This window comes from Nerophis ophidion, linkage group LG19 (assembly GCF_033978795.1).
Source record: "Nerophis ophidion isolate RoL-2023_Sa linkage group LG19, RoL_Noph_v1.0, whole genome shotgun sequence".
Taxonomy (NCBI): domain Eukaryota; kingdom Metazoa; phylum Chordata; class Actinopteri; order Syngnathiformes; family Syngnathidae; genus Nerophis; species Nerophis ophidion.
In genome coordinates, this window is record NC_084629.1 from 31,976,761 (window position 1) to 31,991,957 (window position 15,197).

At 39.2% G+C, this 15,197-nt stretch overlaps 1 protein-coding gene across 1 annotated transcript in view; it reads left to right on the top strand.

The window, feature by feature from the left end:
• The first annotated feature begins 246 nt into the window (after positions 1–246).
• impg2a (interphotoreceptor matrix proteoglycan 2a) overlaps positions 247–15,197 on the top strand; it is a 47,755-nt gene continuing 32,804 nt past the window's right edge. Inside the window, exons 1-10 of the mRNA XM_061879844.1 lie at positions 247–488; positions 565–795; positions 4,772–4,938; positions 6,450–6,475; positions 6,571–6,603; positions 7,940–7,986; positions 8,068–8,108; positions 8,212–8,367; positions 10,225–10,283; positions 10,399–10,419. Of these exons, the coding sequence (XP_061735828.1) occupies positions 422–488; positions 565–795; positions 4,772–4,938; positions 6,450–6,475; positions 6,571–6,603; positions 7,940–7,986; positions 8,068–8,108; positions 8,212–8,367; positions 10,225–10,283; positions 10,399–10,419 (848 nt within the window). The 5' untranslated portion in view covers positions 247–421. The remainder of the gene's footprint in view (positions 489–564; positions 796–4,771; positions 4,939–6,449; positions 6,476–6,570; positions 6,604–7,939; positions 7,987–8,067; positions 8,109–8,211; positions 8,368–10,224; positions 10,284–10,398; positions 10,420–15,197) is intronic.

The following is a 15,197-nucleotide window of genomic DNA, read 5'->3' on the forward strand; positions in this document are numbered from 1 at the left end:
AAGTTTAGTGTAATACATATTTACATATTTGACAACAGTTTCAGGTTTGCACCCACTGCAAGAAGCTGGATGTATATGTCCACTGCAGAGGACGCTGGTTGTCAGGAGAACATGAATGGAGGACAAAGCAGTGAAAAAGCTTTTTGTCTAGGTTCACTTCCCTTGCTGGCGAGCTTGTCTAAAAGGCTTTACGGCTAAATGGGATTAGCGCGTTCAAAAATCCAGCCATCTGCCCGGGCAGCTTGACCCAGGAGGCGTCTTTTCAGCATCATGTCACAGGAGGGACTCTGTCTTCACAGGGCAAACTGGTCATCCTTTTGTTTTAGGGTTCCTCCTTGTTCTCCTGCACCTGGAGGGTTGTGAACTATGCACACTTGGAAGGTGTCTTTGCAAAGTTCAAGGATCTAAACAAGGATTTAAAATGTTGTCACGGAGATGTCTTCTATTCTTCTTTAGCGTGGTGGTCATCTTCTTGGAGCTGAGGACAGGTAAGGCCAGTTCTAGCCCAGACCTCTTCTGGTTCTCATCATCTGAAATGTTTTTGTTTCCGATCCGTCCTAATAGAAGCGACGCTGGAAGGGTCCTCCATGGGTCCGCTGGATCTCCCTCACAGCGAGGAAGCGGCGTCCTTCCGGCGAGTCGTCCGTTTGTCCGACATCAAAGTGTCCCGAGGAAGCCGCGTGGCGCTGACCCGACGCAAACGGAACGTCCTTTTCCCCAGCGGAGTCAAGCTGTGTGCGCAGGAGACTGCTAAGCAGGCCGTCGCCAACCATCTCAGCTTCTTCCATCTGAGAGGTCCGTTTGTTGCCATCATAATAACATATAACTTAGTAGGATAGATGTAAAACGTTACTTAATAGGGGTGTGGGAAAAAATTGATTCGGATACGTATCGAATTGAATACGTGGTGCAATTCAGAATCGATTCTCATTTAAAAAAAAAATATATATATATTTTTTTCATCAATCCAACAAATCACTACACAGCAATACCATAACAATGCAAACCAATTCCAAAACCAAACCTGACCCAGCAACACTCAGAACTGCAATAAACAGAGCAATTGAGAGGAGACACAAACACAACACAGAACAAACCAAAAGTATTTAAACAAAAATGAATATCATCAACAACAGTATAAATATTAGTTATAATTTCAGCACAGCAGTGACTAAAAATCTCTTATTTACATTATCATTAGACATTTGTAAAAATAAAAAAAAAGAACAATAGTGTCAGTGGCTTACACTTGCATCGCATCTCATAAGCTTGACAACACACTGTGTCCAATATTTTCACTAAGATAAAATAAGTCTTATTTTTGGTTTGTTTTATAGTTAAATCAAATTTACATTATTGCAATCAGTTGATAAAACATTGTCCTTTAAAATTATAATATATATATATTTTTTAAATTACCATTTTGCTAGCATTTTAGCAGACTGGGGTAGATCCTGCTGAAATCCTATGTATTGAATGAATACAGAATCGTTTTGAATCGGAAAAATATCGTTTGTGAATCGAGAATCGCGTTCAATCGGAAAAATCGATATATAATCTAATCGTGACCCCAAAAATCGATATTGAATCGAATCGTGGGACACCCAAAGATTCGCAGCCCTATTACTTAGTACAGATCAGTGATCCTCAAACTAGTACACGTACCACTGGTGGTACGCAAAAGAATCACTTAAATATTTCAACACAGTGTTACTGTTCAAACTGAGTGTAATGTTACAGTGGCCAACAATAGTAAATATAATTGTAAAATAAAAGCTCAGCCTTGTTTTAATGAATACTTAGGCCTGCTACACTACTGTATTTTAATGTTTGTCATTATTGTCGGAGAGTGTGTTTTATGAGGTGGTACTTGGTGAAAAAAAAGTTGAGAACCTCCGGGGTAGACATAAAACATAAAACTTCTTTTGGAATAAAACAGTAAAGTATACATTGATTTATAATAATAATCATAATACATAATATAAAAAAGAAAATAACAATATATTATAGACCTGATGGCATGGTGTCCTGAAGGGGACAATTCTAATTGACATGACATCCGTCTGCAAGTACAATTTAAAAAGTTACAATACAAGCAGAGCCCTCTTGTAATATAGAGGATCTTTGACTTGTGATTTTACAGCAGATCCTTAAAAACAGCAGATTACACTTGTCACTGTGTCACATACAGGGTCTTTGACTAGCTGTTTTAGCAGTAGGTCCCCAAAAACAGCAGAGCAAATCCTGTTTCATAGTGGATCTTTGACCTACATATTTGCAGTAGGTCTTCAAAAACAGCAAAGCAAACCCTGTCTCAAAAAGGATCTTTGACTCACAAATTTGCAGAAGGTGTTTAAAAACAGCAAAGCAAACCCTGTCTCATAGAGGATCTGTGACTCACAAATTTGCAGTAGGTCTTCAAAAACAGCAAAGCAACTCCTGTCTCTTAGAGGATCTTTGACTCACATATTTGCAGTAGGTCTTTAAAAACAGCAGGGCGCTCGTGTCGTTTCATCAGGAGAGTCCTAAAAACAGAGGAGTAATCGTGTCACATGTAGGATCTTTAAATCGCAAAAGATTCCTAATAAAAAGCACAAAGCTCCTGTCATGTCGAGGATCTTTGACTTGTGTTTTTGCAGCTGGTCCTTAAAACACGCCTTTTGCTTTTGTCTCATAAAGGATATTTGACTGGCGTTTTTGGAGTAAGTAATTTTTGCAATACATTTCCATGAACAACTGCGCACTTTTGCTAAATAGAAGATCTTTGACTAGCATTGTTGTAGTACATCCTAAAATACAGCAGAGTGCACCTTTCACATGCTGGGTCTTTGACTCGCTGTTTTAGAAGTAGGTTCCCCCCAAAAAGGCAAAAACACTAATCAAAAGCAGATAAAGGATCTTTGACTCACATATTTGCAGTAGGTCTTTAAAAACAGCAGCCTGTCATTTCATCAGAAGAATAATCCTGTCACAAGCAGGATCTTTGACTAGCATTTTTGCAATAGATTCTTAAAAACAGAAGAAAACTCCTGTCACATACAGGATCATTGACCTGAGTTTTTGCAGTAGATTTTTAAAAACAGAAGAAAGTTTCTGTCACATACATGATTTTTGACTTGTGTTTTTGCATTAGATTCTTAAAAACTGAAGAAAACTCCTGTCACATACAGGATCTTTGACTTGAGTTTTTGCATTAAATTCTTAAAAACAGAAGAAAGCTTCTGTCACATAGAGGATCTTTGACTAGCATTTTTGCAATAGGTTCTTAAAACAGTGGAATGATCTTGTCACATACAGGATCTTTGACTTGTGTTTTTGCAGTAGATTCTTAAAAACAGAAAAAAGCTCCCGATATTTGACTAGTGTTTTTGGAGTAAGTAGTTTTTGCAGTAAATTTCTAAAACGGCGCGCTCCTGTTTCTTAAAGGATCTTTGTCTAGCATTGTTGCAGTAGATCCTAAAAACAGCAGAATGCACCCGCCACATGCACAGTCTTTGACTTACTGTTTTTACAGTAGGTTTTCAATAACAGCAAATCATCCGTGTCTCATACCGAATCTTTGACTCACATGTTTGCAGTAGGTTTTTAAAAACAGCAGGGTGCTCCTGTCACTTCATCAGTCAATTTCTAAAACCAAAAGAATAATCCTTTCAAATCAATCTTTGACTAGAATTTTTGCATTAAATTCGTAAAAATAGAATAGTTATCTTGTTGTATACAGGATCTTTGAGTTCTGTGTTTGCAGATTGGTGCTTAAAAACAGCATTGTGCTTTTGTCACATACAGGATTTTCGACTGGCATTTTTGCAGGATGTCATTTTTCAGTAGATTTCTTAAAACAACAGCGCACCCCTGTTATGTATATTGTTGGAATATATCCTAAAAAACTGTAAGGCACCTGCCACATGCACAATCTTTGACTAGCTGCTTTAGCAATAGGTCCTTTAAAAATAGCATATAGGATCTTTGACGAGCGTTTTTTTGGGGTTCGTCTTGCCAAAAAGAGAGGAATGCCCCTGTCACATACAGGATCTTTGAATAGCACTTTCGCAGTATGTCCTTAAAAAAAGCCGGGTGCTCCTGTCGCATACATGGTCTTTGACTATTGTTTTTCTAGTAGGTCTTTAAAACCAGCAAGCACTCCTGTCTTATACAGGATCTTTGACTCACTTCTTTCCAGTAGGTCTTTAAAAACAGAAATATGCTCTAGTCACATACAGGATTTTCGACTAGTGTTTTTGGAATTAGTCATTTTCGCACTAGATTCTTAAAAAGGTCAGAAAGCTCCTGTCATATAGAGGACCTTTGACTGGTGTTTTTGCAGTAGGTCTTCCATCCATCCATCCATCCATCCATTTTCTATCGCTTGTCCCTTTTGGGGTGTCGGGGGTTGCTGGAGCCTATCTCAATTGCATTCGGGTGGAAGGCAGTGTACACCCTGGACAAGTCGCCACCTCATCACAGGGCCAACACAGATAGACAACATTCACACATTAACATTCACACACGAGGGCCAATTTAGTGTTGCCAATCATCCTATCCCCAGGTGCATGTTTTTTGGAGGGAACCCACGCAGTCACGGGGAGAACATGCAAACTCCTTACAGAAAGATCCCGAGCCCGGGATTAAACTCAGGACTACGCAGGACCTTCGTATTGTGAGGCACATGCACTAACCCCTGTGTCACACAGAGGATCTTTTACTGGTGTTTTTGCAATAGGTCCCAACAAACAGCAGATTTACCTGCCAACCTTTGACTCTTGGGTTCCAGTGTGCCAGGAGACCGTGTGGGAAGCTTTCAAAATTTTCTGGGAGCGCCTCCCTGAGCAAGAGGAGTACCAGAGCTGGATGAACCAATGCCAGGAGGGGGAGGTCACGGCACAAGACATCGGTACATACTTCAGCCAATCAGAGGAGCACCAGACGCTGGTCAAGAAGGTGTGTTATTGTTATTAAAAAAAATAACTCACCATCTACTATAAATGTTTGTGGAAATATTTGACCACTGTTTTGCGTTATTCTGCGGACTAATGAATGAAATCATAAACTGCCATCAACAACTTCAATGGTCTGTGCATATTTGACAAAGTCAGTCGGATGTGTCATTTTCTCGAAGCTAACTAAGAACGTGTCGTGGAAATCTTTCACACTGTTTTGCTGGATTTTGCTAAAGTGTTGACTAAAGTTTCGTGAAAATCTATTCTGAAGTTTTTACCTATTCTGCTGACTAACAAGCTAACCACAACAAAGTTCCATGGAAATCTTTGCGTGATTCCACTAAGTAAGTAATCAAACAGTTGAATCTGATCACATGACTTCACATTTTATTGGTCTGTGCATTTTTAAAAAGATACGTTGGCTCTGTTGATATTATTTAATCGTTCTGCTGAACAAATAACCAGCCCCTGTGAAGGTTTTTACTCACTAAATGGTTTCTTGAAAATCTATAATGAAGACATTGCACAATCCTTCTAAACCACAACAAGATGATTGGCAAATGGATGGATGGATGGATGTTTAACAATGTTTTTATAAATTTCATTCTAACATTTTTTGTGTGATTCTGGTAAGCACCCACCAAACTACTTATTAAATAGTTTTGGAAAAATCGGTTAAGTTGTTGTGGTTAACTAACCACAACAAAGTTTTTGTCTAATTCTGCTTACAGCTCATGACAAAAGTTATTTGACTTATGTGCTGAAGTTTTTAGTTACTTTGCGGAACTACGCAGGCCTACACTTTGTGTGAATCTGTTATGAAAATTTGGCATAAATATGCTAACTATAGACAATAAAACATGGGCATCTATTCCGAAGTGTTTGCCTATTTCTGCTAACAACCCATAACAAAATGTATTCGAATCTCTTTTGAAGTTTTGCGATTCTGCAAACTGACCAACGTTTTGCAGTATTTAATTTTAATGTTTTTGCTTAATTTGGTGTAAAAACCTAACCACACAAAATTTCATTACAATCAGTTTTTTCCCCAACCAAACTATGTATTACATGTAAAAAAAAGTGGTGTGCTAAAGTGCTTAGCAGACCAAGCAGGCAAACAGCCTATTAGACGGTCTAGCTGTCATGCATCTATCCTGCACCTCTGTTGTGTGTCCCTTTGGATGTTTCCTTGGACACCCTCTTGGATGTTTCCTTGGACATCCTCTTGGATGTTTCCTTGGACACCCTCTTGGATGTTTCCTTGGACATCCTCTTGGATGTTTCCTTGGACATCCTCTTGGATGTTTCCTTGGACATCCTCTTGGATGTTTCCTTGGACATCCTCTTGGATGTTTCCTTGGCATCCCCTTGGATGTCCCCTTGGACGTCCCCTTTGATTTCCCCTTGAACTAATTCAATCCTCTTGCTGCTTCATCTTGGCTCAAGCACAAAAGCCAACTCAGCGGGTGGCTAATGCCTGTGCTAACCTTTCTTTCTACTTTCTATTTGCAGAAAATGTCACTGCCAGGCTTGAAAGGGTAAACGATAGCCTTTATCAAACTCAATCTTGTGGTATTCGATAGTATCCAATCACCATCTGTTGATTTTTTTTGTACCCTCCAATGACGTATAGCGAGCCCACCAGGCCAGGGCAGCATACCTGCAGGTAAGGTCACATGACTTCTGCTTTGTGCCATACTGCTGTAGTTCCTCAAATAGTGGCCTTTGCTCTAATAGACCCCATACCTCAATTAATTTAGAAAAAAACAGACACCTCACCTCAAATAAATGCATAGACCCTCTATACCTTTACTATGGTCACATATTTCAAATTAATTTGTCCAAACAAACATGTGTATTGATTATCAGGTACTGATTAGAATATTTTTTTAAATTTAAACAAGTAGTTTTTAAACTGACATTTTAAAGCATTTTGACTTAAAAATATTGTATCCACCTCAGTGTCATTGAGTACTTAGGAAAGCACGATAGAAATGTAATTTATTAAAATTATCATTATACATCCATCCATTTTTCTACCGCTTATCCCTTTCGGGGTCGCGGGGTATGCTGGAGCTTATCTCAGCTTGTATTAAAAATGTAGTATGTAATGTTTTACTTTTGTAAAATGATAACTGTAACAATATTAACATTAGTCATTTCATCAAATCTAAAAACTGTCTAATTTTCAAATCACATAAGAAATATTTAATAATTAGATTTACTTTTGACTTTGTTTATAATAAATAATAAATGATAAATGGGTTGTACTTGTATAGCGCTTTTCTACCTTCAAAGGTACTCAAAGCGCTTTGACACTACTTCCACATTTACCCATTCACACACACATTCACACACTGATGTGCAAGGCGCTAACCAGCACCCATCAGGAGCAAGGGTGAAGTGTCTTGCTCAGGACACAATGGACGTGACGAGGTTGATACTAGTTATGGATTAAACCAGGGACACTCGGGGTGCGCACTGCCCCTCTACTACTGCGCCACGGCGTCCCGTTTATGCATTTTGTCTTTAAATATTTTTTATTTATAAAATTCCAGGTCTTTCAAGACAAGCGCTATAGAAATGGGATGTATTTGTATTACATTTTGACAAAATATGTATAATTTTCATATTTTATAAGTAGAAATATTAATTTAACAAATGTAATTTTTACCTTTATTTATACACTATATAATATAAAAGCTGTGAAATTATTAAATCAATTATTAAATAACTGTTATTTAATGATTAATAATGTATAATAGTATTATTAATAAATATATATTAATAAAATATATGTAATTCTTAAATGGAATTAAATATATATTTTTGACATTATTTGTGATTTTTTTTTAATTAATAGGATATTACATCATTACAAAAGTACAAATTATATTTAATTAATACCTGGTACACAAAACAAAAGTTAAGTAATTTTAAGTGGAACCCCCCCTGCAAAATGTTAGGTAATTAACAGTTTTTACATGTTTGTTGCTTTCCAGCACTTTAGCGCCGAGTACGACCAACACTTCCAAAGCTCCTAATGAAGGTGACTTCCATTCTAACTTATTAAATGTCCAATATTATATGTTAAAGATTAACACGTACATTTTATTGTGCCTAAACTCAGCAGAGAAAGTGGAGGAAGCGACTGTTGTTCCACAAGTTGAGGTGCGTCTACACACAACAAAAATATACTTTATTTTTAAAAATGTATTAGTAAACAAATGTATTAAATACTTCACTTTTTTTATGTTATCTGTGCAAACCACAGCTGGAGAACGACATTCCTGTTGAGCCTCTGACTCCGGCCATGTTGGAGCAGGTGGTGGAACTGAGCATCCTCCTGACGGGCGTCATGTACGACCGCGACCTCGACGACCCCGACTCGCTACGCCATCAGACGTTCAGCAGGCAGCTGGCACAGAAGGTTCTGCCACTTCACTCGTTTCTATATTGCCTGTATTCATTACGCCTTAAAATTGACGGTACAGTCTGTTAGTATGCCGTTATTAACACTCCCGACGAGCTAGCAAGGAAAAAGCTTGTGCTAACAGCAACATGGCAATAGCAACATTGACAATGGCACTGACATACTCCTATTTATCATCCAGTCAAATAACTATAATAAATAAATAATAAAATATGATAAAATACATTTGTTTTTATACATGTACATAAGAGGTGTGAAGCTCGTTTTAGATCGAGGCCACATGGAGAAAAATCTACTCCCAAGTGGGCCAGACTGGTAAAATCACGGCACGATAATTTCAAAATAAAGACAACTTCAGATTTTATTTGTTTAAAAATAGAACAAGTACATTCTGAAAATGTAGAAATCATAATGTTGTGTTGTTTTTTTTACACTTACATGTTGCGGTTAATAGTATTCTATCTTTATTTGTCGTTATTTATACTTTCTGAAAATATGATGCGATAATGTTAATCAATCTATCAAGATAAAAAAATAATATCAAAATCAAATTAGAGTATCTTATTTTTGTATTTTGCTCATTTTCCTCAACTGGCGCGCTAACAAGTAGTTTATTATTATTATTTTTCCCCTATATAGCATCATTTACACAGATACAAAGAATTGCCACTGCGACATCTAGTGGACACATTCACAACAGCAGTTTCTTTCATTCAAAAATTTTGGCTCATTTTCATACTTAGCAAACTCATCCCGCGGGCCGGGTAAAACCCTTTTCGCGGGCCTGATCCGGCCTGGGGCCTTACGTTTGACACTCCCTGATCTACTCATTAATATGAATCTGTTTCTTTACAACATCTCAAGCCTTATTTTATTAAGTAATTAAAGTTAAAAGTCAACAAATTTATGATTTTTTTTGAGACCATGAGTCAAAAGTAATATTAAAATATCAAATAATGATATAAATATACACAATTCCATAATTAAAGCATATTATGTAAAATGTTAAATATCTACAAGGAATATATTTTGATCCCCAAAAATTTAATACTACTCAGTGGCCTAGTGGTTAGGGTGTCCGCCCTGAGAACGGTAGGTTGTGAGTTCAAATCCTGGCTGAGTCATACCAAATACTATAAAAATGGGACCCATTGCCTCCCTGCGTGGCACTCAGCATCAAGGGTTGGAAATGGGGGTTAAATCTCCATAAATGATTCCCGGGTGCTGCACTGCTGCTGCCCACTGCTTTCCTCACTTCCCAGGGAGTGATCAAGGGGATGGGTCAAATGATGAGGACAAATTTCACCACAGCTAGTGTGTGTGTGACAATCATTGGTACTTTAACTTTAATACCTTTTTCTTTTTTAATAATATAATCATACAAGGTAGATTCAGAAAAAATACAATTAAATATAATAAAGACAATTGTCTTGTTAAAAAAATATAAACTATTTTAATCAACATAAAAGATGGATATATAAATACAAATTGTAATTATATTTGATTGTAAATAAAAAATAATACCTTATTTCATTTGAACTGTAAGATTGTCTTTTGTGTTCTATGTTAGTCAAGTTAATACATATGTTTTAAACTGTTTTCTTCAGAAAAATTCATATAATTATGATGTGATATTAGCTTAATATACTTGGATATATCTTTCATTGTCCGTTTCAAATGAGTGTCATCTAGCTGTAAAGTTCTCCTGATTTTTACTGCTCTACCCTGATTGGCGAAGAGAAACCCTTTTATTCTACCTTCCAGCTATGTAGCCATATTGGTCCTTTGACCTCTAAGTTGTCTGTTTTGTATGTCATTAAATGTACTAAATGAGTAATGAGTGTGTCTTTGCAGATTGAAGATGCACTAGCGGGACTTCCTGGATTTAAGAGTGTGTCTGTGACGGATTTCAGGTCAGTTTCTCTCACGTGGCTTAATTTAATCCTTTCCACTGGAAGTTTGCCATCTTTCTACTCAATACATACATACGTGACTAACTATCCCCTTCTTTTCTTTGTTTTTATGAAGGCCTCACAAGGATGGACAAGCGTGAGTTGCCCTTCTTTAACCTAAAATGCCTGTAAAGGAAAATGACTTGTTGTATTTATGCTTGTGTGTAGTTGTGAGGGCGGGCGGGCACGTGCCACAGGCGTCTCGCTTGCTGCCTGTGTTAATGGTGTTAGCAGGGGTCACTCACCTTTTAAGGTGGATCAGCAAGTGGGGGGTCTCGGGACTAGGATGATTACTGGAGCTTTGCAGGAGCTCACTGGGAGAAAGAAAAAAGTGGATGAGTTCAAAAAAGATGTGCTGCTTCATCAAAATAGCAACTTCTATTTTTTTCCCTTAGCGAGTAACGGAAATAATCTGTTCCAGGGTCAAACTGTGGTCATCGCAGAACCTTAAACTGAACAGCCAAATATTTTCTTATACTTATATATAGCATTTATAACCATACTTGCCAACGCTCCCGATTTTCCCGGGAGACTCACAAATTTCAGTGACCCTCCCGCAAATCTCCCGAGGCAACCATTCTCCCGATTTCCAACCAGACAACAATATTGGGGGCGTGCCTTAAAGGCACTGCCTTTTGCATCCTCTACAACTTGCCGTCACGTCTGCTTTTCCTCCATACAGACAGCCCAGTCACACAATATATGCGGCTTTGACACACAAAAGTGAATTCAAAGCATACTTGGTCAACAGCCATACAGGTCACACTGAGGGTGGCCATGTAATCAACTTTAACACTGTTACAAATATGCGCCACAATGTGAACCCACACCAAACAAGAATGACGAACACATTTCGGGAGAACATCTGCACCGTAACACAACAGAACAAAATACCAATATAAGATGATAGTTAATATGTGTTATTAACATACTTATCATCCTTGACATATCCGAATTCGGGAAATGGAGGGAAGCTGGGGTTGAGGTGGGTGGGGTATGGTGGTAGCAGTGGTGTATATTGTCGAGTCCCGGAAGAGATAGTGCTGCAAGGAGTTCTGGGTGTTTAGATAGATAGTACTTTATTGATTCCTTCAGGAGAGTTTCCTCAGGAAGATTTTAATTTGTTCTGTTGTTTTTATGTTGTGTTACGGTGTGGATGTTCTAGTTAAATGTGTTTTTTTCATTCTTGTTTAGTGTGGGTTCACAGTGTGCCGCTATATTTAATAGTGTTAAAGTTGTTAATACGGCCACCCTCAGTGTGACCTGTATGGCTGTTGACCAAGTATGCCTTGCATAGACATTAGGTGACTGGGCTGGCACGCAAAGGGAGTGCCTTTAAGATTTATTTTTTAATATATTAATTATTATTTTTATTTTTATTTTATTTTGTTATTATTATTTTTTTCCCCCCATCTCCCTCAGGGGGGTGGAAACTCGACAGGGTGGTTGCTGGTTGTTCCTTCTCTATCGTTAGGGTCCCTGCTGGTGGGGTTGGGTTGTGTCCGCGGCCCTGCACTGGGTGGTCCTGTGGCGGCCGACTTGGGTGGGGTGGCCTGGTGTGGGCCGCGCCGTGCTCTCCGGGGGTGGGGCCCTTGGTGCTGGTGGGCCGGGGGCGGTCTTCCCGTCCGGTTGCAGGGAGTTTTTGGTTCCCCCGGGCGGGGCGTCCCGCCCTTCTGCCCGTGTGGGAGTTGGTCTCAAGCTGGCTTGGGGTATGGCCATCCGCTGCTTCTCTCATGCCCTGTCCTCTGCCGGGCGCGTCTGTCTGCGGCCTGCTGCTGGTTCTTCCGGGCGGCACGGTGGGCTTCCCGTCGTTGGCCGGCCTGGCTGCGTGGGGCCGGTGGTCACTGGTTCCCTGGGCGCCTCACCTGCTGTCTGGGTTGGGCTCTCTGGGCGGCTGGGGCCGTACTCTGGCTCCCACGCACACTGGGAGTCAAATATATTGTACATACAAACACACAAATACTCACACACACACACCGTTATTCATACATACAAACATAGGTACCTACGCTTCCACATACATACACATTTGTACACGCACATTCACGGTAGAAACGTACACATACTGTACATAAACATTCACTGTACAAACATACATATACACATACTGTACATATACAAGTACATATACATACATACACTCATGCACATAATCACGTTTCATCAAACATATATTAACGTTGTTGCCCGAGGGGAAACTGGGTAACACATGGCACACTTACAAAGCTTAACCCATTGTTACTAAAACAATTTACAAGATTAATATAGGTTGCCTCTCTCTCTCGCCCGCCATCTTTTTTTTCTCTCTAGTTATCATTATGTATATGTATTGTTGCATTTGAACAACTGTATTGTTGATAATAGAGGTAAACTATTGGTATTGTTTATGATCAATAGCACTTTTTCTATTAGTATTTGTATTGCTCCAGTTGTAGTGTAAAAATGCTCATTGTCATTTCTACATTATTGTCATTTCTACATTATTATTTATTTCGCTCACTGCTTCTTTGCTATCACTTTTACGCTCATTTTTGTACATATCCTGTGTGCTGGTGTTGTTCTATAGTTTTTGTTTTTGTTGTTATTGTTGTTTTTGTCTATCCCCACATTTTCCCCTTCTGTCTTCCTTTTTTTCTTTTTCTATCCCCTCCTGCTCCGGTCCAGCTGCACCAAATGATAATATAAATACATTTAATAAAGTTAAATTCAAATAAGGCAACAAGAGAAGTATCCTACACTTCTCTTTTGTAAAGTAAATCTGAACAGCGGATATGGGCATCTACATCAACTATATGATTTGCCTGAGAAGCTGGACAGGATAAAAAAAAAGAAGAAAAAAAAAAAGGTTTATTGGCACTCTGTACTCGCTCTACGTCCATGTACACAGCAGCATTTTAAAAAGTCATACATTTTACATTTAAAATCCGACAATTCTCGATATTACATTTTAAAGCGTTTATCGGCCGATAATATTGGCAGTCCCTAGCGCTAACCTAGAAATCCCAAACTTCAGTTAAAAAAATATTGCCGGGGGCTGGGCTGTATGTAGATGTATGTGTATGTGTATATATATATATATATATATATATATATATATATATATATATATATATATATATATATATATATATATATATATATAATAAAATCCCCTGAAGAGCAGGGAAACCTGCGAATCAGGCTTGTGGGGATGAAATAGGTCAGGAAAAAACGCAGAGTATATTCCACTCTACCCCGGTATTGAGCACTGTATAACGGATAAACCACAGAAACTGTATACCGGGGTATATATATACAGTCATGGTCAAAAGTTTACATACACTTGTGAAGGACATAATGTCATGGCTGTCTTGAGTTTCACAAAAAAATAAGAGTTGTATAAATAATTGGAAACTCAAGACAGCCATGTTCTTCACAGGTGTATGTAAACTTTTGACCATGACTGTATATTCTGAGCGCGATGATGTCACAAGGCTAGGAGACACCGAGAGTAACAAGCGGTAGAAAATTGATTAGAAAGGATAGATTTAAAAAAAATAATAATTCAACTTGGGACTTTCTGTGGGCTGGATTTTGGAACCTGGTGGGCCGCAGTCAATCTACTAACCAGCTGACTTTAGCAGTGGCATAAAAATGCTCACAAATAACAAAGGGTTTACCAGTTTAGCTGCAACTAGTGCTAGCATTTAACGTCAAAAGCCGCTCCAAAATACTCCATCTCACACTTAATAGCGTGTTAGCCAGTCAATCTGCGGCTAGTGCTTGCAGCTAATGTTAGCATTGTATGACAACCCACTAGCCAGACAACCAGTCTAATTTTAGCATCGACACTGAAATACTCTTTTGCAAAGCTAACCTGTGTCTAGCGGTAGAAGATAACATTAGCATTGGTACTGAAATCTCACAGCTAACATCACACTACAATGAAGTGATTTAGGTGGACCCAGACTTAAAAAACTTGACAAACTTATTCGGGTGTTACCATTTAGTGGTCAATTGTACGAAAATGTACACAGTGGGACAGGAGTTAGTGCATGTGCCTCACAATACAAAGGTCCTGAGTAGTACTGGGTTCAACCCCGGACCCGGGATCTTTCTGCGTGGAGTTTGAATGTTCTCCCCGTGACTGCGTGGGTTCCCTCCGGGTACTCCGGGTTCATCCCACCTCCAAAGACATGCACCTGGGGATAGGTTGATTGGCAACACTTAATTGGCCCTAGTGTGTGAATGTGAGTGTGAATGTTGTCTGTCTATCTGTGTTGGCTCTGCAATGAGGTGGCGACTTGTCAGGGTGTACGCCGCCTTCCGGCCGAATGCAGTTGAGATAAGCGCCAGCACTCCCCGCGACCCCGAAAGGCACAAGCGGTATAACATAGATGGATGGATGGATGTACTTTACTGTACAATATACTAATAAAAGTTTCAATTATTCAAAAGAAAAAAATATATATATTTGCTGACTATTCACGATTCAGTCAGACTCTGCAGCATCACGTGGACATCGGAGGCGGTACCTCTGGATTGGCAGACCGGGGTGGTGCTTCCTCTCTATGAGAAGGGGGACCGGAGGGTGTGTTCCAACTATCGTGGGATCACACTCCTCAGCCTTCCCGGTAAGGTTTATTCAGGTGTACTGGAGAGGAGGCTACGCCGGATAGTCGAACCTCGGATTCAGGAGGAACAGTGTGGTTTTCGTCCTGGTCGTGGAACTGTGGACCAGCTCTATACTCTCGGCAGGGTTCTTGAGGGTGCATGGGAGTTTGCCCAACCAGTCTACATGTGCTTTGTGGACTTGGAGAAGGCATTCGACCGTGTCCCTCGGGAAGTCCTGTGGGGAGTGCTCAGAGAGTATGGGGTATCGGACTGTCTTATTGT